Source organism: Dipodomys merriami, unplaced genomic scaffold (genome assembly GCF_024711535.1).
Source record: "Dipodomys merriami isolate MVZ:Mamm:240054 unplaced genomic scaffold, mDipMer1.0.p SCAF_213, whole genome shotgun sequence".
In the NCBI taxonomy this organism is placed as follows: Eukaryota; Metazoa; Chordata; class Mammalia; order Rodentia; family Heteromyidae; genus Dipodomys; species Dipodomys merriami.
Window position 1 is genome coordinate 1795648 of NW_027203527.1, and position 24561 is coordinate 1820208.

The following is a 24561-nucleotide window of genomic DNA, read 5'->3' on the forward strand; positions in this document are numbered from 1 at the left end:
TCTTGTCTTATTTGTACCTTACATATTTCCTGCTGCTACATTGATATTTGTTTCATAGAGTTTGTTTCATAGAGTTCTTGAGAGGACCAAGAGAAATAATGCTTCATGATGTCTGTCAACTCTGGTGCTGGATAAATATATATTCTTTCACTTTTTCCCCAATTTTTAATTTCTTGTCTGTTTCAGATGACTTTGGTGATATTGCTTTCTCAGTACCATTCAGTTCTTACTGACTCTCAATATTTCCTAGTCATTAACACTCTCTGACATTAATAGATCATCTGAAAAAAACATTTATTAGAAGAAAAGTTTGGAGAACACTACCCTAATGTTTCCTTGGAGATTTACAACACATATAATCTGAAAAGTCCCATGGTAAAGGAGCTTGTTTGATTTTGCTTCACCAAGCATTTTTATAACATCATGGACACTTTCCATTGCTTTCTTTCTCTTTGAAAACTTATTTTTACAAGAGAATAGGCTACCCAGTGCCTTGAATTTAGTAGACATAAGGATTTAAAATAGAAAGAAGATCTGCAGATGTGACTTAAACAATGGATAGAATGTGTATGAACTATTTCTCAAATTCCTTCTAAATTTGTCTTTCTAAGTAAATTATAATTGGCATTACAAAACTCATATATCTTGTTAGCTCTATATGCTATACAAAGGTGATAAATTGTGATAGGAAAAAAGAGGAAGAATAAATGTGTTAACTTTCTTTACTCACACCAGAACAGAATATTAGAGGGCTGAAAAAATGGTAATACATTCTGCCTGAAACATGATGGCTTTGGTTTTCTGGAAGCGGCCAAAGGGATTGAAACCCATTCTGCTATGTAATGTCATGAAAATGAACAGTTTTTTAAAATTATTTGAACAGATTTCACTACCTTTAAAGCACATTATTTTCTCAAATGGCCTGTCACCCACCTGATTTCAAAAGCAATTTCAAAAGAGATATTCTAAACATATGGAGCATTGGAAACATTGCGAAAGTAGATATAACCTATTAAGGTCATGTCTTTGAAAAATAAGTCATTTAGAAATGTAAATTTTATGTTTACATGAACATATTACTAGAACCATTGATTTATAATTTAGGAATTGTAAATTTTAGAGAATTACAATCTTACTTTTCCCGTTTTTGCATCCAGCCTCCTATCCTTTGGTCATTTAATTCACTTTTACGTATGTATTCACAGAAAGATAGAAAATAATGTAAAATGACATCAATTTTATTTCTAGCTAATTTTATAAAACTAGGAATATTTTATAAGAAAGAATATTGTGAGATGTACAAGTCATTATGTCGAAAATGAACTTTACAGCTTTGGTAGGGGGAGAAGGAAGGTTCGGTAAGGGAGTGGGGGGAGGATGGGATGGGAAGGGGAAACAAAGGAGGAGGCTACAATGCTTGATAAGAAATGTGCTCTCATTATCTTGCCCATGTAATTGTAACCCCTCTGTACAGTATTTTCACAATAAAAAAATCAGACAAAAAAGAAGAATAGCACAAAAAAAGAAAGAATATTGTAATCATTAACTGCTGTGAAGTTTTGAGATCACCTGTTAATTTAACTATCTATAGCATCTTTGTCTCTTGTGACAGAATAGGTAACAAACTTAGTTGAATTAAACAATGACTATCTGTGAATATGATCCAACCAATCTTATAACTGGTTCAAGCATATATTCTATCATTAGTAAAGTGGTATAGGAAAGAAATAGAAAATATTTTTTATTTATAGATGAGGAGGACAATTGATAAAAAAAAAAACCTTTTTGAGGACAATTCGCAAACAAAATGAATTACAAAACTATAAATTTCTTTAAACATTTCTTTGCATTTGCTATAGTAAAATTTCTATTTGAAATACACAGGAACTAAATGAAGACAGAGTATGTCCTGAAATTAGTCTTTTCTCAAGTACTGCTATTACAGATACTGATACGGCTTCTGTAAAGGAGAAATCACTAATAGAGACAGAGAAGATAGTATTAGCACCAAACATATCTTCAGAACCTGAGCAGGAAGAAGTCACATTGACCGTGACTTCTAAAGAATCTGTGGATGAAGAAAGCTCAGTTGAAACTTTTGTGTCTGCCTTAGAAAAGCTGTTAACATCAGAAAGCATTAAAGAAGAAAGAATGTTGGAAATAATGAAAGATTTTGATTTTGGAGAATTGATGAATTCATTGAGTGATTCCCCAAGTTCCATATCAGTACCTACGAATGCCATATCAGCATGTTGCAGAGATTTACTTGAAAACACAAAGGATGATACATTGCCAACTGAGTTGTTGGCAGCCATCAACACATTGTCCGAAGCCAAAGTGGGGTCCAGCTGTCACGGAAAAGAGCAAGGTGGCAGATTTGGTGGAAATGAATGTTTTGAAGTGGAGCCTGATTTATCTCAGATGGATGAAGACTGCACACAAATAACTGAAGTAAATTTTGACTCCTTTTGTTCTCCATTTGAACAAGGTTCCAATTTAGCGAGGCTCCAGGACAACAGTCTATCAGTGGAACAAGTAGGTACAAGTAATTCATCTGATTTTTCCTTTCATAACAGGTCTTTCCTTTTTAACAGGTCTTCATTTCGTTAAGTTCAAATCTTTTATTCCAGAATCATCTATAAGATACTTTTTAACACAGTGATCTTTTTAGAAGTCCTTGAGTCAGAGTTTTCAATGAGTTAAGAAGTTTAAATAGATTTTCCCCAACAGATCTGAGGAGCTATTATTGGCTTGCTTATAATAGGAAGGAAATAATTTTTTACCAGAATGTTCTGTTATCTGAGAGTAGATGTACATATGAGATGTCTTACTAATTTGTAGCTGGACATAGGATATATGTGTTTTACATTACTGAGGGAAAAATTATGTTGAAGCAGAACTTTACCTTCTGTGTCTGAGAAAAGTGCCAGGCATAACTCTTGGAGTTTAAAATTTCTGTAGTATTAAGCCTGGAGCTACTGCAGTGGCCTATCAGGAGACAGATTCCCTTTTCATGTTGACAACTTACAGATTCCTTATAAAATTCAAAACTGAGTATGGAGGCACATGTTCCACCTCTTGGGAGGTTAAATTATTGCTTAATGCCAGGAAATATACTACTACTTAAATATTTTAACTTCTGATTGATCGTATTGTCTAAATACAGTTTAATTTATTTAACCAATCTACTAATGATAGTTATTTGGATTATTTTCTTTCTTTTCTTTTGGCTGTTATGAAAATGTTTCTAAGTATATCCTTGGGAAGATTTAGAGATAACATTTATATGGAGTAATGTTGCATGTATTTCTAGTCAATAACTCTCATTCAGATGTAATAGGACTAAAATAAAATCCAGAAAAAGAGACATTAATAATGGAGATAGGGATGAAGTATAAACATTGTAGTGTTCTAATAAATCTGAGAAGAAGAAATATGAGCAAACTGTAGTAAATTATTATTGATATTAGTAAAGTGAGCATAAACTTAGCAAGTTTCCAAATAAAAGAAAAAAATGCATTTAAATTTAGAAAGGTGTTTTATCTAGATCAAGTGTGTGCTGTGATAACTTTTACCCTGAGAATCTTCATAAGCTGAGTATATAAATAAGCCCAGGAATGTTTACATGAGGTGTGTAAAAAAATAAGGGCCATCATAGAAGTTAAATTCATACTAGAGTATTAAGAGGAAGTTAGAGTAATTCATGACATACTGGTGAATGTGAGCCACCAGTGTGTGGCATACTGGTTACCTTTCAAAGTCAATGTTAGGGAAATTATATACCATATTGTCTCATAAAATGTCACTTATTGCTGCTGTCAGGAAACAAAATACTAGGCTGAGTAGGTCCTTGATCTGTTCTAGTATAATACTTTGTGTTTTTATGAATCTCTTGTTGTATATTATACTTACTTCCTACAAAATTTAAGCAATGGAATTGCTTTTCTTTTCTTTGAATCTGTTTTTTTTTTTTCTTCACATTACTGGGGTTTAAATTCAAGACCTTGTGCTTGCTAGGCAGGCAATCTATTGCCAAGCCACGGCTTTTCAGACTTTTTTTTTCATTTACACTAGATCTCAAAATAGCCTAGGTCTGTGCTTATATTGCAATCACCTATTTTATGCTTCTTATCCTAACTAGAATGCCCAATGTACACCACAATGTCAAACATCTTCTTTAGAGATGGAGTCTCACAAACTTTTTGTTGCCTGGGCAGTCCTGAAACTTTGATCCTACTGAGCTTATCCTCCATGTGTCTAGGAAGACAGGGGCACACCATTGCACCCAGCTATTGGTTGAGATAGTATTTTGCATGTAAGCCTAGGCTGACCTTGAAGTCTAATCCTTCGTATCTCAGCCTCTTAAGTAACTAGAATTGTAGATATAAGTCACTGGCTCTTAGCTCAAAATTGCTTTTACTTATCTACTTCTTAAGCTTTTACAGCTATACTGGCCTTTATTATATTAAGTGTTATACAATTGTTATTACTTTCACATGTGCTTATAAGTTATTGGCCTTTCATCTGGATGTTAAATGTTCTATCAAAGGACAAGATAAAACTTAATTTCAATTTTTTTCAGTATTGTAATTATTTGTATATGGATTTATATCTTTACAGACAGAAGAAGATCCAAATCTGTTTAGATTGCAAACTTTGGCTCATTCAGATATCACTTCTTGTGAGCCACTGAATAATATGGAGAAGTCAAATCTGGTGGAAAATATGTCTGAGCAGGAAACTCCATGTGTATTAAGGAGATCATCTAGACTGAAAAAACTGAAAGTAAGCAGAGAGGCAAAGCATGAAGATACTATGTGTAAATCATCAGAAAAGATTTCACCAAAAATACTTAGCTCTGAGGAACAAATAAATAATAAATCTTCAACTGAGAATTTCAGGTATGCTATCAAATTATATCTTTTCCTCCAGACCTAATGGATAACTACCCTCAGTAAAAAGCTTTATTATTTTATTTTGCTGCTTTCTTTTCAGTTTTGTTCAGTGCCAAACTACATAGCAAGCCCCTTTTTTCTTGCAAATATTCTGACTCCTTTTCCATTTGAAGTAAAGTGGGTAAATAATGGGGGGGAGTTCAGGAGATTCAGAATATTCACATTTGTAGATGACTACATCCAGAGAAAGAAGCATAAAAGTTTTAAAAGCCATAAAGCATGGACATGTTTGTTGCAGAATTCAGTTTACTCAGGATCCATCTCCATATTTAAAATTATCTTGTCATTTAAGAACAGCTCCATAAAATACCTCTGAGTTTTAAAACTTTAAAAATTGGTATGATTTTCTGTGTATAACTATAGAAAATATTATAATAAATTTTAATTATGACTTTTTTTAAAAAAAAACAAGAGTGAAGCATCTTGCTTTAAGGATGGACAGTAAAGAGATGAATAAGCATTCATCCAGATTGAAGCCTGAACATACCAGGAAAAATGAACGACTTGAAATTAAAAAAGGTGTGGTATATTTTCTATGTTTTTCCATTTCTCTAAATTTTCTAGAAACAGAATTCTGGTAGAAAAAATTCAGAGATTGGGGTTGTGTTGGAAGAGATGGGAAAGAGTGATGCAAGTGGTAATAATGATTAAGATGCATTATACTTACAAACTGATACGTTGAATGGTAATGTACTTAAAACTACTTAAAGATAATAAAAACATAATTAAAATTTATACATTATTTCAGATTTCTCATTTTACTATTGAGAAAACAATTTCAGAGGTAATAATTTCAGATTTATCACATAGCTCATTGATAGCATAGCTCAGATTTGCACCACTATAACTGGCCTGAATGTATTATTTTTGGCAATACTGGGGTCTAAGTCTAGGGCTCTGTGCTTGCCATGAAGACACTATACCAGTTGACCAGTCCTTTTTGCTTTCATAATTTTTTATAGAGTCTTGCATTTATGCTTAGGCTTGTCTGAACCACTTATTTGCATTTCCTATGTAGCTGGGATGATAGGCACATCTAGCTTTCTAGTCACATATAGCTTTTTATTGGTTGATGGGATCCTAGAAGCCCCTATTCTCAATCCCCCTCTGGAATGAAATTGGAAATTTATCCTTCCCATTCAGGTTCCTGAATACCTAGGACTATAGGCCTATTTGTTTTTGAAAGGTCTTTCTGTTTAGGCTGGTAGGAAGGTGAATGCCTCCCAGCCCTGTGTGAGCTTTGAGAATTGCTACATTTCCTCAGATGTTCTTGTTTAGCTTCATAGAAACTCATCCTTTCACTTGAATAGTATATTATTCAGATAAGTTAAGGATCCTATTATGTAGATTTTTGGTGTTTTTATTCTCTCACCTCTGGCACTTTTCTAACAAATTTTAGCTACCAGAGCCTCCCACACTAGTCTCAGTCTCCTCATTTCAGCAGGATCTTCTGCCCTACCCCTGAATTTGTACTATGCTCTCGAAAATATATACAGGCCAAGATACCAGGGTGTATCTGATATCTTGCTAGTATGGTTGTCCATACTAGCTTTCCAGTGTTTAAAAATAGTTCCCCCTTACACATTTTGTCTAATTTTCTCCTGTTTAACTCTTGGAGGATGTTTCAATGTTACTTGTATCTGAAAGTGAATGTCTTACACTACTTGGTTTTCATTGCAGAATGTTTTATTGCTTCATAATTGGTTATTTTCTAGGCATTCACACACTGTTAGACCAAAGAAAGGTACTCTTAGGAGAACAGAAAGGCCTAATACTTATGTATATTTGATCATACAAAAGAATATTTATCAAATTGAACTCCAATTTGTTGTTTTTATGCAGAAAAAGGTTTTTAATTTGTGAAACCAGTTTGCAAAACCAAAATTTAAGAAGTTGAGTGACAAGAAATTTGAGCCTAATCTTTTTTTATTGTAAAGATACTGTACAGAGGGGTTACAGTTATATGAGTAAGGTAATGAGTACATTTCCTATTGAGCATTGTTACCAACCCTCCTTTGTTTTCCCCCTAGCATACCTTCCCTCCCTACCACCCTAAATCCTCCCTCTCCCTCCTACCCCAAGTTGTAAAGTTCATCTTCAACATAGTGTCTTATACATCTCATTATTACAATGGATCAACCTGTATCCTTGTTTCAGCATTTTGTTATTTCCCTTCCTCTTCCCAAATTAGAAAAATGTATAGACAGGATGCAGGGCACCGGAATCAAATACAATGAAAACAGGGGTTATACCATGGGGGAAGAACATACAAAAGAAACAAAAAAAGAACATACAAAAGAAACAAAAAAAAATCATATAGTACATTTAAAACCTCTTGTTTTTTTCTTTATCTTGGGGTTCATTTCGCTTAGCATCATCTTATATGGTCATATGTACATAGCTTTTGACCTTTTCTGCTTGTCTGGTAAGATTATCCTAAATGTATACTGGTTATTGCAAATAAGGGAAACCATGGAACCTATGTTTCTATCGGCCTGGCTTACTTCACTTAATATAATTTTTTCCAAGTCTTTCCATTTCCTAACAAATGGGGCAGTGTCATTCTTTCTGATGGAGGCATAGAATTCCATTATATATATTATATATGCATATATATTATATATACACCACATTTTCTTGATCCATTTGTTTACTGAAGGGCATCTGGATTGGTTCCATATCTTAGCTATGGTGAATAATGCTGCAATAAACATAGTTGTGCTGGTAGCTTTAGTATGGCCTTGTTTGTGGATCATTTGGATAAATGCACAAATGTGAGATTGCTGGGTCATAGGCAATTAGTTATTTTTAATAAATTAGATAATTATAATAACAAGTACAGCTGGTACAGATACTGTAGAGTAAATGCCTTTACTAAATGGCCCTAGTGTTACCTACAGAAAGAGCATGGTAAGCTCTGAGAGAAGAGGCTATTGGGCTAATAGACATGTTTCGAGTAGGCAGGACTGCTTCTGGGTAAACACACATTATATGGTGGATTTTGTTTCTGGGGCATAATAAGGAAAGTCGGAAAATAACTATGATCAGGTTTAAATATCTTTCTCTATTAAAAAAATCAAGTGTTAATTTTCCTTAACTCAGTGAAAACTGAATATTTAAAAAGAAGAAAGGTAGATTCAAATGCTCCGGAGGTATGTTAGTTTTATAAGAGGCTTAACTGGGAGTGTAGAGCAGCTAAATTTTGGTTTATTAAGAAAGATGTTGCAATACTGTTACTCTTTATGAGGATTTAAGATGGAGTAGGTTTGAAAGGCCAAAAATTGAAAATGCTGTCATCAAAATTATCCTAAAATTTAGGAAATCAATATAAATATTATCCTCCAGATTTGACAGGATTTGGAACATCTACATGAGGGATTTCAGTGTCGCTACCACCTCGACCAGCAAGGAAGACGCGACACCGAACTCTTCTCTCTGCAGTTTATTCAGGACCTTTGAATAATCTTCTGACCCCAACCCCGGGGAGAATTCCCCACAGCCTTAAGTACCTGCTGGGTAGCCAACCCTGATACGCCACGTGGGAACCACCAATAGGTTCAGGTGCCCGGAAGCAAGCCAGATTCTTTGCCTTAGCCATATAAGGAGTTGTTTACCACGAGAGCACTCGCCATCGGGAAGGCGGAGGGCGGAAGCCGGCGCCATCTTCCAGGTGCGGCCTCTCGCAGCTCTCTACAGTTCCCCCCTTTTTGTTTAAAGAACACAGATGAGAACAGAGGTCTGATCCCTGTTGTGCAATGCAAGGACTGCATACAAGCCTTCTCCCAGAGGGTACCTTCTCTAGGATGACTCAGCCTGTCCATTGATTCGTTTTTCACAAGGACGGGAAAAGGCGAATCGAACCCGTGTGCAATCAAACATGCTCTCCTCGAGGGCAAAACTCATGCCTCTCGACTGCAGTACTTTGGCTTTGCAATCTGTGTTCATTGTTTTAGGGTGGCAAGCCACGCTTGGGGGGACTGACCTGCTCCAATAGCTGTAAAGGCTTGGATAATCATGGCTGCACTGCGACGCTGAGAACCTCTAATTTGGCAAATGCACCACGGACATACCAAGGAGGCTAACACCAGGAGGCCTGTCAGGGCTCCCAAACCTGCCCATTCCTTAAGATGATTCATAGCAGCGGAGATCCATGAAGATAACCCCTCCGCCAATCCGGCATCCACTCGGGTCGAGTTCACCATGACGATGGCAACCCTGAGCTGTTCCATCAGGCTGTCGAACTCCCCAGTTTAATTACCTAAAAGATAACTAGACAACTGTTTAGACAAATTTGCAGCGTTTTTTAAATAGGTTTTTTCCTGGGCCTGAACTCTGGGTCTGGGCACTGTCCCTCAGCTCTTCAGCTCAAGGCCAGTACTCTACCACTTGAGTCACAGCATCACTTCCGGCTTTTTTCATTTTGCTTATATGGTGCTGAGGAATCGAACCCAGGGCCTCATGCATGCAAGGCAAGCGCTCTACCACTGAGCCACCTTCCCAGCCCCATTCTTCTGGGTTAATTGCACCACAGCAGCAGCTAATCCAGCATTAGTTAGTGGTCCGCCCAGCTCTCTGCAAACTTTCATCCATGCTTCTAGTCCGCTGTTCTTATATGGGGTTATGGCGGCTCTGCATTCCTTAGTGCACTGCTCGTAAACAAGCTGTTTAATTAATGGCATGGCTGCGTCTGGGTCACCAAAAATTCTGCCAGCAGCCTCGACCATACGGGCAACAAAATCCAAAAACAGCTCCATAGAGCCCTGCAGGATTTTGGTGAGATTGCCACTCACCTCGCCTTTATTTGGTAAGGCCTTCCATGCCTTTATGCCAATTTTATTGATTTGTTCATAAACTTGAACCGGGTAGCCTATCTGCTGATTGGCGAATCTCCCCTGTCCAAGCAGCATATCTCTGTCCCAAGCTGGGTTCCCCGCAGCCTGATTGGCTGCAGCCTCTTCACTAGCAAATTCAATCAAAAAGGCCTTCCAATCTAAATACTGACCTGGGCTCAAACAAGCTCGTGTGAGCCCACTCCAATCACCGGGTGTCATGCAGTGTCTGTTTAGGGCCTCCACCTGGGCTACAGTAAAGGAGGCCGTGATTCCGTATGTCCGCACAGACTCAGCTAAAGATTTTATAACCTTAAAATCTAAGGGTTCATGATACCGCTGTCCCTGTGGATCCTGAAATATTGGACAGGCTAGATGTAACTCGGTTCTGACCGCTTTCCACACGCCTGGGCTGAAAGAACAGCCAGGGCTGCCACTTCCAGGGTCCTCCGCATAGAGCGGAGGGGCCGAAGGTGTGGGGCGGTGCACGGAGGGTGTGCATTCGTCTTTATCTGGGTCCTCTCTCTCCTTCCCTTTCCTCCTCTTTCTTATCTTTGTTTTTTCTATTTGTTCTATGAGTGATTGTAGTTCCTCTGAGTTCAGAGGTCTCTAGTTCGGCAAGATTGGGGTATAACCCCCCCCCTCCCGCTCTCCTCCTTTTTGCTGTCTGCCCTTTCCGATCTTTCTTCCTGCAGCATTTCTAGGGCGGCCTGACCATTCTCTACCGCCTCACTGCAACGCTGGTCCTTGAGACAGCCTCTTATCAGTTTCCATATTGGTCTCACTCCGCTCTTAAGCGTTCCTTGTTCAGAGGCAAAATCTAGGTCCCTCCCTAGTTTCTCCCAAGAAGCCACCGTGAGGCTTCTGGAGACAGCGAACCACGGGGCAACGATGTCACATTCATTCAAAAATCTCTCTAAAGTACTCTTTTATTTTTAACTTTTTTGAGTGCAGTAGCTCATTGAGAGCCAAAAAATTGGGTGCGAAGAAGAAGCGTCCATGTTTTAAACATTTAAAGCTGATAAACAAACTTTTACTTTCACTTTTGGCTACTCTATTGACTAGCCCCAGGTTCTCGCTCTCTCTTTATCTACGGAGAAGAGCAAAAATCCCCCCACTCTTGTCGCGGATTCCCCTTTTACCTGGGAACTTACTCCCCGCTCTTGTCGCGGATTCCCCTTTTACCTGGGGACTTACCCCCGCTTTTGTCACGGATTCCCCTTTTACCTGGGGACTTACCCCCGCTTTTGTCGCGGATTCCCCTTTTACCTGGGAACTTACCGGTGCACCACCCTGACCGCAGAGAGTTCTGAGTCCTCCTTGGGGTTATGGCTGAGTCCCCGTACGGGCCACCACATGTCGCTACCGCCTCGACCAGCAAGGAAGACGCGACACCGAACTCTTCTCTCTGCAGTTTATTCAGGACCTTTGAGTAATCTTCTGACCCCAACCCCGGGGAGAATTCCCCAAAGCCTTAAGTACCCGCTGGGTAGCCAACCCTGATACGCCACGTGGGAATCACCAATAGGTTCAGGTGCGCGGAAGCAAGCCAGATTCTTTGCCTTAGCCATATAAGGAGTTGTTTACCACGAGAGCACTCGCCATCGGGAAGGCGGAGGGCAGAAGCCGGCGCCATCTTCCAGGTGCGGCCTCTCACAGCTCTCTACATTTCAGTATTTTAGGAGGCACAATAAAGAATTGATTTGGTATAAACTAGAACATCATTTTGTGTATTTCCTGGTTTTGAATATTAAAACTGCTGCAAACAAAACCATTGCAAAGATCAAGGCCATCAGTATTTGTTTAATTTCATGGCATTTTTTTTTTTTAGTGAAGAAAGTTTAACATTTCCTTTCCTGATCTCATTGGGATTACTTTCTGTAAGATGTTTTCCTCATGAATTTATAATACATTTTGTATTGCAACATTTTCTAAAGTTCGGTAATGTGTTGTGATAATCTATTTATAAAAAGGAAACAGTTATTTTGGCTCACATATTTGGAGGATCCAGTCCATGATTGGTTGGCCCATTACATGGCAGGAGTATTTGGTGTCACACAGCTACTTACATAATGGGAAGGAAGCAAAAGAAAGGAAGAGGAAGGGGCTGAGATCCTCTCCCCCATAAGGACATGTCTCCCATGACTTAAACAGTTCCTATATGCCCACTTTTTAAAAGCTCCACAGCCTTCCAATAATACCCAGAGGACCATAGCCTTTAGTACTATGGCCTTTGGAGACATTCAAGATTCAAACTATGTCAGATAGTATGTAATCCTAAATACATATATTAAAAAAATTCTAGATCTAAATAGTCTTTTCACCAGACCTTTTGTGTGTGTGGCTGTGGTGTGTGTGTGTGTGCACGTGCGTACACTTGTGCACACATATGCACATGCTAGTCCTGGGGCTTGAACTCAGGGCCTGGTGGGCATTGTCCTTGAGTTCTTTTTTGCTTAAGGCTAGTGCTGTACCACTTGAGCCACAACTCCATCTCTGGCCTTTTGATGGTTGAGTCTCACAGACTTTCTTGCCCTGGCTGGCTTTGAACTGATCCTCAGATCTTAACTTCCTGAGAAGCTGGGATTACAGATATGAGCAACCAGTGTCCAGTTTTCACCAGAACTTTTAAGAAAATAATTTGTTATTTTTCTCATAAATACAATTTTGGTGGTTTAATTAGTATATACATGGATTAATATACACATTATTATGATTTTAACTTTACTAGAAATATTTAAAAACATTGTTAGGCTCACGCCTGTAATCCTAGCTACTCAGGAGGCTAAGATCTGAGGATCATGCTTCAAAGCTAGCCCCTGAAGAAAAATCCATGATATGCTTATCTCCAATAAACCACCAGAAAACCAGAAGCCATGCTGGGGCTTAAGTGGTAGAGTCCTCACCTTGAGGTAAAGAGCTGAGGGACCAGGCCCAGAGTTCAAGACCCATGACCAACTAAAAAACAAACAAGCAAATAACATTTCTTCTCTCTTTTGTATGTAGATAACATTATGATTGGATTAGTGATAAAATGCTCTTTTACAATATGATGTATATAATATACCATATTTTATTGACTAGATTTTCTATATTACTCCTATTCCTCTTGATCTTCAAATAAAGATTTTTTAAAATTTATTTTCTGGTTTCAGAAAAAATGAAGAGCAATAAAAAGTCTTTTGCTAGCATAAACAGGAGAAACATTTTTGGAGAGAATTTAATATATAAGGCTGCTCTAGATAATGATGTTCACCTTGTTCGTCATTGTATAAAAAATGGTGGAAATGTTAATCAGCCATGTTATGCTGGTAAGTCAGGGTTGTCTTGGGGGTGGCTTATATAGTTTTAGCTCACAGGCCCTTATGGAAGTATAATGAAATGGTTCTAAAAGCAAGTCCCAAAGAAAGGATTCTGGTAATTTTCCTGTTTAAGATGCTTTTTAACCATTACCTCTCAGGGAAGATGGTAAGGTTAAGGAGGTGTTTGATGGGAGAAAAGCATTATATTTTTTTCCTTTAAAGATTATGCCAGGTGGACCATGGCATTATAAAGAAGGAAAAATGAATCTAGCTTTGCATGGTCATTGTTAGTATGAGACATAATCTTAAATGAAGGAAAAATGAAGTAAAAATCTGGAAGAAGCAGATGGTACAGTGAGCCGCAGGGGAAATTTATGATAGAATGGCAGGTGTATTACAGGAATAATTGCTAAGGAAATGAAGAGAATAGAGTATGAGGTAGAGACAGTGGAACAGGGAGCAATCTTTCTCTAAGGCTGTGTTTCTGGTACTTCCTTGTAGTGAGAGTGTGACATATTCTTTTAAAGAAGAATGATTCTTTAAAGATATTGAAATACTTAATGTACTGAACAGCACTGGACCAGCCAGGAGGGTACTTTTATGTATCTGCATTTTTACTTTTGTTTCTAGACTTTCTGAATGTGTAAAGCTGCAAAATCTGCTGATACTCTACCACTTGAGCCACATCTCCACTTCTAGCTTTTGGCTATTAATTAAAGATAAGAGTTTCACAGATTTGTTTGCTTGGGTTGGCTTTGAATTGCAAACTTGAACAAACTTGGACCTCTGAGTATAGGCATGAGCTGCTAGTGCCTGGCAACTGTATATATCTTTTGAATTTTGTTTAGTTTTATATTATTTATTTTATTACTTTGGCTGAGATGATTCTCTTTTAGTCTTTTTTAATTTGGTGGTATATAGGAATCTAGTTTCATTTTCTTTATGTGGATATTAATTTGCTTTGGATCATATTTTGAAGGGCTGCCTTTTTCAGTATATACTTTTGGAAGATTAGTTGGCATTGGATACATTGCTTTACTTCTTATCTTATTCCATTGGTCTGTGAAGTACAGCCACATAATATTGAATGATACTTCTCCAAATACATAAGTTGCTTACTGTTAAAAGTTCCACGCCCCTTTTTGTCTTTAGAATTATAGCATTTCTTCATATTTAATTCTACCTTCAATTAATGCTCAGGTAACAAACAGTAGCATTGTGTTGCAAGGTCTGCAACATAGTGCAGCAATACCAATCAGGTTCTTCACAAAATTTAATTTTTACAAGGCTGGATTAGTTGTCAGCCATCTGGTTACATGGTGGTTGGTGTGCCATCATGAAAAGGACAATCAAAGCCAGGCGCCGGTGGCTCATGCCTGTATTCCTAGCTACTCAGGAGGCTGAGATCTGAGGATCATGGTTCAAAGCCAGCCCGGGCAGGAAAGGCTGTGAGACTCTTATCTCCAATAAACCACTCGAAAACCGGAAAGTGGTGCTGTAGCTCAACTGGTAGAGCGCTCGCCTTTAGCTGAAGAGCGGAGGGACAGCGCCCAAGCCCAGAGTTCAAGCCCCACAATGGACCAAAAAAAAAAAAGGACAATCAAGAACATGGATACAGTCTTTCTCTATAAGAGTAGTGTTATAAATTGCTTCACATTAAACCAGGCCCAAAGTGTATGACCTTAAAGATCTTCATTAATGTCAGTATACAAAATGTGTTCTCTGCAGAAAAAAGGATATTTTCAATAGGATCCAGGCTTCATTTAACTTATGGTAAACTCTGAGGGTGTTTACTTACCACCATCTGAATATTAAACAACGTTTAGCAGTAAGAGTGTAAGATTTAATTATAATTTATACTCACAACACCAAATTTGATCTTGTGGGTAGGTGGGGATGGGAAGAAAAAGTTGGGGGAGAACAAGGGAAGGGGTGACACTGTTGGAAAGCATGTGTACCATTTCTATTGTGCTAACACACCCCTTCACAGTACCTTCTCATGCTATTCTAGGAAACTAATGCAAATATTTTTTGAGTAACTATAAATTCCATTGCTTTGTGATGATTCAAAAAAAGAAAAGGATGTGTACTCTTTATCTGACTTATGTAAATTTATCCTCTCTGCACATCACCTTTACAATAACAATAAAAATTAAAATGAACTTTAAAAAAAAATAAATAAATTGCTTCACATACTCTTAGCTATTGTGGTAACTTCATACTTAAATTCTTCAATAAATTTGTTTAAAGTCACATTAGTTACATTGTATGTAATAAGGAATCTTATGTTCTTGTATGTGACTTTTTGCAGAACAGGATGGTTCATTTGAGCCATGGTTAGTTAAGCACTCAGTAAGATTATGAAAGAAGTAAAAAACAATTAATACAGAGATAAGAAAGAAGTAGGTCTACTTTAATATATACCACTTAAGATTCTCAGAGCTTTTACTATGAAATCAGGAATAATGATACATGAAATGAACCTCTTAAAAAGGTATAGAAATTTTTTATTTCAGTAATACTAAGGCAATAAAAAGGAAGTGCATGGAGGTTTACTCCATGCAAGTCAGAACTCTTAGAAATACTCTGCAGATTGTAATTCACCAATTTTATGTCCATATTAACCACTCTTCTGGGGACTTCTAGGTTGAGTGGTGATGAATCACTATAATGTATGCATTTCCTCTAGGTTTTCCAGTTTCTTGGCATATGTTTGTTCATCCATAGTCTCTGATGGTCTTTTGTATTTCTGTGGTATTCATTTATACTGATTTGTTTTTCATCTGATTTTATCTCTCTCTTTTAAAAAAAGTTTTTGTTAGTATAGCTTAAGGTTTGTTGTTTTAATTTGTTTTTGTTTTGTTGATTTGTCGTATTTTTAGTCTCTATTTCTCCTATGATTATTTCTAACTTTGAGTTTGACTTGTTCTTGCTTTTCTAATTCTTTAAATTGCATTGTTAGGTTGTTTGAGATCTTTTTCTTTTTGGATAAGGCATTTATTTACTAGGAATTCCCTTTTTAGTACTGTTTTTGCGATATCCCATAGTTTTTACCTGTTTTCTTTTTTTTTAACTGTATTTTTTTGTCTTTTCTTTTTTGGTACTGGGGATTGAACCCAGGACTTTGCACTTGCTAGGCAAACGCTTTGCCACTGAGCTACATCCCAGCCCAGTTTTTGCCTATTTTCTTTAAAAATCTTTTAAAATTATCTTTAAGTAGTTGTATAAAGGAGGTTTCATATAACAAAGAAGTTTATGAATACAAAATATCTTGAACAGTGTCACCTCCTTCAAAATTCTCACCTCCCCTTCAACCTATCTCTTCTCTTCCTTTTCTTAATTTTATGGTAGATACAATGAATTCTTGACTGTGTTCTCCCCTATAACTTTCCCCCTCTTTCATTTGTCTGCCCCTCTCCCCTTGGTCTCAACCCCTGGTGTTGATTTCTTTGGGCTTTGACCTAATCTTCTAAAAAAATGATACTATGTGACCTCATCTTAAGAATCTTTTTTAGTTGAAATACTGTAGATAGCTATGTTTACAAATAAGGAGAAAAAGAAATTTATACCTGTGAAATGACTGATATGTAGTATCTGAGTTACCTTTCTTAGTACATTTATTTCTTTCCTTTTTTCTTAATTTGTTTTGTGCCAGTATTGGGCCTAGAGTCAGGATCTGGGTGCTGTCCCTTATCTTTTTTTGTTTGAGAATGGCACCCTAACCACTTGAGCTACAGTTCCACTTCCAGCTGGTTTGGGTGGTTAAATGGAAATAGGAATCTCACAGAGCTTCCTGCCCAGGCAGGCTTCCAACCTTGATCTTCAGGTCTTAGTCTCCTTAGTAGCTAAAGTATAGGCTTGAGCTACTTGCACCTGCTATGTGTATTTCCAAATCAAGCACTAGTTTTTTTAGTGGAACTATCTTGAATTAGAAATAAAGCATTTCTCTTTCTTCTCTGCAGAAAAGTAACCTGAAACTAGTATTCTGTATTAGTTGACATTATACAGTTTTTTTATTTGGTCAGGTCAAGAGTGCTTTGACTTCTTATCTTTGACTTCTTATATTTTTCATAACAGGATTGAGGGTTAAAATTGTTATTTATTTTCCCTTAGATTTTTTTTGTTTGGTATAGGGCTTAAACTCAGGGCCTGGGTGCTGTCCCTGAGCTTTTTCACTCAAGACTGGCACACAATGCTTGATAAGAAATGTACTCAGTACCTTGCTTAGTAACTGTAACCCCTCTGTAGAGTATTTTCACAATAAAAAAAAACTTATTTAAAAAAAAGGGCTGGCATGCTACCACTTTGAGCCACAGTTCCACTTCCAGTTTTCTGGTGGTTAATTCGAGATAAGAGTCTCACAGATTTTCCTACCTGGCTGGCTTCAAACTGTAATCCTCAGATCTCAGCCTCCTGAGTAGCTAGGATTACAGGCATGAGCCACTGGTGTCTGGCTTCCTGGAGGTATTTTTTAAATTTACCAAATAATACAGGGTATTGATGATATATGTTTCACAAAATCAAAATGCATTTAAAGAAATAATCTACGATTAGAGTTGTTCTTTTAAAAACAAGCACAAAACGTCAAGATGCCAAATATAAGCAAATGTCACTTTTTGTGTGTGTTTAATAGGTTGGACAGCACTTCATGAAGCTTGTGTAGGAGGATTTTACCAGATAGTAAGTGAACTCTTAAAAGGAGGGGCCGATGTAAATACTAAAGGAATGCACCAGATCACTCCTCTCCATGATGCTGTGATAAATGGACACCATAAGGTATTTTAATGCTTTTGTTTGTAGAACATATGCAATATTCTCAACTACTAAATACCTGTTAATAAAATAGAAAAATATTGTTTGACTTCAGTCTGCTAATGAATATTGATAATTCAGAATAAAATTTCATGTGATATATTTGTTGCACCTAATGTCATTTTTCATTTTTTATTTGCATGCATTAAATTATAGTGTTTTCATCATGACACTTTTACTCAGGCTTTTAATGTACTTTGATCAATTTTCTTTTTTCCCCCATTACTTACTGTCTTCCCTGTTCCCATTTAAACCCATTCTCTTCCAATAATCCTGTTCTATTTACATGATGGTTCTTTGAGTTCAGGGCCTTATTTATGCTTGGTAGGCTGTTGAGTGCTTGCTACCACTTCAGCTGTGCTCCAACGCCTATTTTTTGCTATTGTTTCCATGAGTTGGAGTTCGTATTAATATGCTTCCTTATATATAGTCCTTTGCACTAAGCATTTGGGTTTGTAAGATCCCCTGTTAAGAGGTCACATGATCTCCCCACCCCTTCTGTCCTTTCTTTTTTCCTTCTTTTTCTCTCTTAGAGTCTTTTAAATAAGACTTTTTTTTTTTTTTTTTTTTGGTCAGTCATGGGCTTGAACTCTGGGCCTGGGCACTGTACCTCAGCTCTTCAGCTCAAGGCTAACACTCTATCACTTGAGTCACAGCAGCACTTCCGGTTTTCTGAGTGGTTTATTAGAGATAAGAGTCTCACAGACTTTCCTGCCTGGACTGGCTTTGAACCACAATCCTCAGATCTCAGCCTCCGGAGTAGCGAGGATTACAGGTGTGAGCCACCGGCGCCCAGCCTAAATAAGACATTTTTATATTCAACAACTTATGAATCAGTAGCAAAGTTGTTACAGATAATTCTAGAATCTGTTGTTTAAAGAAAGATTGGGAGGTTTAATTTCTTGACCTCTGAGTATATTTTAGATATGAGGCCTTTGTCTGATGCATAGCTAGTAAAGATCTCCCATCCTGTGGGATTTCTATTTATCTTGCTAGGTATGTCCTTTGCTATGCCAAACTCTTCAGTTTGATGCAGTTCCATTTATCTAGTCTTTCTCTGATTTGTTGTGATTATGGATCTTTACTTGGGAAGTTTTGACCTGTGTCAAAGAGCCTTAGTATTTTCCCTATCCATTCCTGTAATATTTGCAGGATATCTGTGGTCTTACATTGAGGACCAACCCAAATGTCCCTCAGTGGATGAAAGATCATACATACATTCATACATACATACGTACATACACACACAATGGAATTCTATGCTTTCATCAGAAAGAATGACATGTCTTCCATTTGTAAAGAAATAGAAAGACAGAAAAAATTATACTAAGTGAAGTAAGCCAGACCCAAAGAAACATAGGCTACATGATTTCCCTCATTTGCAATAATTAGAATGTGCTTATACATCTACAAGTAAACTCAATGGATAGTAAAAGACAAATAATTACAACTGAACATGATCAATTAAACAATAGTCTAAACGTTCACATTCTTTGGAGAGGATCGCAAGAGCTCAATAACTGTGCATATGATAACATAAAATAATTTTTATTGAAATGAACTCCAAGAAAAGGAAACAATGTTTTTTATTGTACTGTTTGTGGTTCTTTTCTTTTTCTCTTCTTTCCTTGTTTCTTTGGTTTATTCCCTTCTGTCATTGGTTTTTATTTCTGTACCCATTGTCTTATTTTTTTGGTGGGGGGTCCGGTCATGGGGCTTGAACTCTGGGCCTGGGTGCTGTCCCTCAGCTCTTCAGCTCAAGGCTAATGCTCTACCACTTGAGCCACAGTGCCACTTCCGGCTTTTTTCTTTTTGCTTATGTGGTGCTGAGGAATAGAACCCAGGGCCTCATGCATGCAAGGCAAGCACTCTACCATTGAGCCACCTTCCCAGCCCCTGTACCATTGTCTTGTATATAAGTTTTATCTGATTTGGGGAGAGGGAAAGGGGAAGTACAGAAATGGTGAGACAAAGGGTGAACCAATTCAGCAGTGAAACCTACTAGACACTATGTTAGAAATGGACTATACCACGTGAGGTGAGGGAAGGGAAGCCGAGAGGAGAACAATTGGGAAAGAATGAGAGAGAAGGTGACACTTTTCAGAAGAAACAGTTACAGTTTTGTAACTGTAACCTCTCTGTGCATCACCTTTATAATAAAATTTTAAAAAAAGATAAAGAGGAAGGTTGATGTTGCATGGAGTATTGGTGCTAACACACATTTACAATCATATACTATTTGTCTAGACTCCCTTATACCAATAATCTTTTTCTAGGTAGCAGAGTTACTTCTTTTGAATGGAGCTGATCCATTATTTAGAAGTGACAATGGAAAGTGTCCTTGGGATGAGGCCAAAGATTCACGTATGAAGCATCTCCTTGAGAAATATATTCCTAAAGATGACAAATGTCTTAAATCAGGTAAGACTAAACTACCATGTTATAGCTGCTCTTCAGGTTGATAGAAAGTTACAGAAACTGAATTTCAAGTTACAGAAATTCAGTTATTTTTCATATAATTTTGTTTTGAGTCAGGGTCTCACTATGTAGTTCAAGCTTGTATTGAACTTACTATATAGCTCAGATTGACTTGAACTCAAATCCTCCTGCTTCCCCTCCTAAGTTCTGAGATTATATGCAAGAACTACTACATATGTTTTAAGAAAATATATTCATTTTTGTTCCAGTCACTTAATAAAGCACAGTAATATTCAAAGTCATGTAAGAGAAAAACTCTAAAAGAAAAAGGGTAATTGTTTTTCTCTAGCTGTGGACTGTGGATAGTTAATAAACTTTTTACAAACTTGTGCTCTTTTCCTAACAGTTCTTTGAATTGTATGATAGGATAGAACTATAATTGGTTGTATTCATTTTTATGAATATGACCAGAACTGTATATATCCATTTACTAAGACTCTTTTGAAAAGCCTATCTTTTTCCTTTCCATATCTTGTGTTAAGTTGAAGTATAACACAAATTTAATCTGTACTTACCAATAAAAATATTATTTAGAAATAATATAAAAATTAATTTAAATACATGTTATATTCTTTAGACTCCTTATAACACATTTGTTAAAGTTTTTATTGTTGTTGCTCATGATATTACAGGGATCTTCTGCTTAAAATCTTGCAATAAAAATAATATAAAAATTAATTTAAATACATGGTATATTCTTTAGACTCCTTATAACACATTTGTTAAATTTTTTATTGTTGTTGCTCATGATATTACAGTGATCTTCTGCTTAAAATCTTGTAATATCTGGGTGCCAGTGGTTCACACCTGTAATCCTAGCTACTCAGGAGGCTGAGATCTGAGGATTGTGGTTCAAAGCCAGTTGGGGCAGAAAACTCTGTGAGACTCTTATCTCCAATTAACCATCAGAAAACCAGAAGTGATGCGGTGGCTCAAGTGGTAGAACGCTAGCCTTGAGCTGAAGAGCTGAGGTACAGTGCCCAGGCCCAGAGTTCAAGCCCCACGACCGACTCCCCCCCCCCCCAAAAAAAATCTTGCAATAGCTCTCTCTTTAAACTAGAATAATTTAGTGTCCTCAAAGTAGTCTCTCTGTTTTGTATAAGTTGGCCACCCTATTTGTCATCCTCATTCTCTTGTCACTCTCTACTTCTATTACTCAATTACAGTTATACTGCCTTCCTTGCTGTTCCTCAGATGTACCTCCTTTACCACTTTTAATTCTAGTTCAGATGTTACCTTCTCAATGAGGCTTACACTAGCTTAATATTGCTCTTACTGAATTATTTATCTACTGCCATGCAACAGTTACCTTAAAGTGTAGTAGCTTAGAACAATGAGCATATTGTCTTGTACAGTTTGAGGGGAAAAGGAACCTAGGAGAAGTACAGTTGAGTGGTTCTGGATTGGGGACTCTTATAGGTTGTATCCTTCTCAAGGTTAGACTAGGGTAGGAAAAATCACTCTTATTTGTCACTCTTATTTGTTGTTGGCAGGCCTCTGTTCTTTGACACTTGAACTTTTCTGTAAGACTGTTGACAACCAGTAAATGATCTTAGAAAGAGAAGGAACCCAAGAATATCCCAGTCTTTTCATAATTTAATATTGGAAGTGATATAACAGAAGCTTTCCCATAATATTTCTGTTAGATATTGGTCACTCTGAGGAGAAATTTAAGCCCTACCTCTTGAATAAAGTGTCAAAAGTTATGGACATATTTTTGAAGTGACTACAGTCATTCCAGTCCCTTCTACACTGCCCCATTTAGCCTTTTCCTATAACTTTTTATCTATTGACACATTAGGCAACTGACTAAATTCTCTAGTACATTAGGCATTTGATTTATTTATTGTTTTTTTATCTTCTCTCTATAGAACCTAAGCTTGATGAACTAAAGGATTTTTGTTTTTTCTCCTGAAGAACATAAAATTACTATGTACATGGTAGCCAGTCAAAAATATTTGTTGAGCAACTAGTGTGTTAGTCTTCTGATATGAATACAAAACAAATTATTTAAGAGATTCACTTTTCTTAAACTCTGTTCTTTATTTTTGTCAGGACTGATGTTTGTGCTCAGGACCTCACTCTTGCTTGGCTTTTTCAATCAAGTATGGCACACTAACACTTTAGCCAAACCCTTACTCTGGCTTTTTCCTGATTAATTACAGATGGGCTTTTTCTGCCCAGGCTGTCTTTGAACCAGGATTCTCAGATCTTAGCCTCCTAAATAGTTAGATTACAGGTATGGGCCACCAGCACCAAGCACATACTATATTGTTAATTTTCTCAAGAGATATTTCACTAAAGAATTTTGAGGAAGTGGCACTGTGGTTCAAGTGGTAGAGCACTAGTCTTGAGCTGAAGAGCTCAGGGACAGCGCCCAGGCCCAGAGTTCAAGCCCCATGACTGACAAAAATAAAAGAATTTTGTGTATTGTTATCATTGACAACAGGCTTCTTTTTTGTGCATAGAAAAGTTTAATATAACACTTCCATACAAGATGAATGAGTTGCCTTACAAGTTGCCAACTATACGTAAGTTTGATTCCAACTAGAACAAATAATAGACAAATAAGAGAGCTATTAATCATTTGATTAAACTGTAAATTTATATTGTAAGAATTTGTTGTTAGCTCCTGTTCATAATGGCTGAATCCTGTAATCCTAGCTAATTAGGAGATGGATATCATGGCATCTTGATTATTCCAGGCCAACTTTGGCAAAAAGAAGTTTAAGAGACTCCATCTCAACCAATGGCTAGACCTGGTGGTATATGCCTGTTATCCCAGCTATAAGAGAAGAATAGTGGCTAGCACCTGTCATCCCTAGCAATGTGAAAGCACAGATAGGAAGGTCACAGCCCAGGAAAGCCTAGGCATAAAAAGAGACCGTGTCTCCAAAATAACCAACACAAAAAGAGGCTGGAGCTTGAGTGACAGAACATCTGTCTACCAAGCATGAGGCCCTGAGTTTAAGCCCCAGTACCACAAGAAAAGAATTACTTGGTAGTAAGTGATACAGTACTTGTTTTCCTTTAGGACTAACAGATCTATTTTGCTACTTTTTAGCCAATTATTTTTATCAATTATTTACTTGCTCAAGTAATGTAGTTGCTTGCCTGCTACTAAGGACTAAGACCTATATCAAAATACCCTACCTTTAAAATAAAGAGATTATTTCACTGGTTGTGTTTTGAGATTGGTGTCTTGCTATATTGTTCAAGCTGGTCTCAAACTCCAGAATTCAAGATAATCCTTCCACTTCAGGCTCCAGAGTAGCTGGGGCTACAGGAACATGCCATGGTGCTCAGCTTTCACTCAGAGGTAATTAGTTAATATTTCTTTACAGTGTAAGTCTCACATAAGGGCGGAAAACCTTTTATCTGCCAAGGGCCATTTGGAACATCATTTGAGGATCAAATAAAATTATCAATACAGACAGATGGCTGTAGGTGAAGCATATGAGAAGCACACATGTTTGTATTATCATATACTAAGTGATTTCTTAGGTCTTGCACATCACAGGCCAGAGCTTCCCCACCCCTGACAGTAAATCACACCAGAAGAGAAAAAAGACAGTAACTTGTGGAGGTCAGGTATATTAAAACACATTGAAGTAGGTTATTAAAACATTGACATTTACATTTCAAATTATATGAAAAATTGCAGATGTCTAGTTAGAGGCAAAAGTTTAGAAATTTAATTCTTTTTGCTTTGATGGTATGCTGCTTAGCTATTTTATGATGACATGTATTATTTTATACTTCCAGAACTGCTTTCTCTAGCAGTCTAACTGTATCTCCAAATCCAGAATCTCATGTTCGCTAATGCCTACTTCTATTTGTACACAACAGAATTTCCTTTATGAAAAGGATACTTTTCTCTTTGAACTTAGTTCTCAATTTTACTTTGTAAGACAATTTTCTAAGATGGGTCATACCATGTTTTACCAGATTTTGAAATTTCTTTAGTTTGGATGCTTGTTAGCCTACTTTTCATTGTAAGTGTGAAATTGTTCCCTTGAAGAATCTGTATGTTTATACAGAGTATTTACTTTTGAGTTCTGATTGAAAGCTAGATGCCAGTGGCTCATGCTGTAATACCAGCTACTTAGGAGGCCGAGTTCTGAGGATTATGGTTGAAAGCCTGCCTGAGCAGGAAAGTCTGTGAGATTCTCATCTCCAATTAAC

General features: G+C 37.1%; 1 protein-coding gene across 3 annotated transcripts in view; it reads left to right on the forward strand.

Moving 5' to 3' along the window:
* The window catches only part of LOC138834389 (ankyrin repeat domain-containing protein 31-like), a 110208-nt gene that overhangs the window by 32030 nt on the left and 53617 nt on the right, over positions 1-24561 (forward strand). The window contains exons 7-13 of one of the 3 annotated variants that reach the window (XM_070033022.1): positions 1885-2535; positions 4621-4901; positions 5368-5474; positions 12940-13095; positions 17720-17862; positions 20175-20319; positions 22845-22907. In XM_070033022.1, coding sequence (XP_069889123.1) covers positions 1885-2535; positions 4621-4901; positions 5368-5474; positions 12940-13095; positions 17720-17862; positions 20175-20319; positions 22845-22907 — 1546 coding nt within the window. The remainder of the gene's footprint in view (positions 1-1884; positions 2536-4620; positions 4902-5367; positions 5475-12939; positions 13096-17719; positions 17863-20174; positions 20320-22844; positions 22908-24561) is intronic. The other 2 variants (XM_070033023.1, XM_070033024.1) reach the window with 2 other exon arrangements.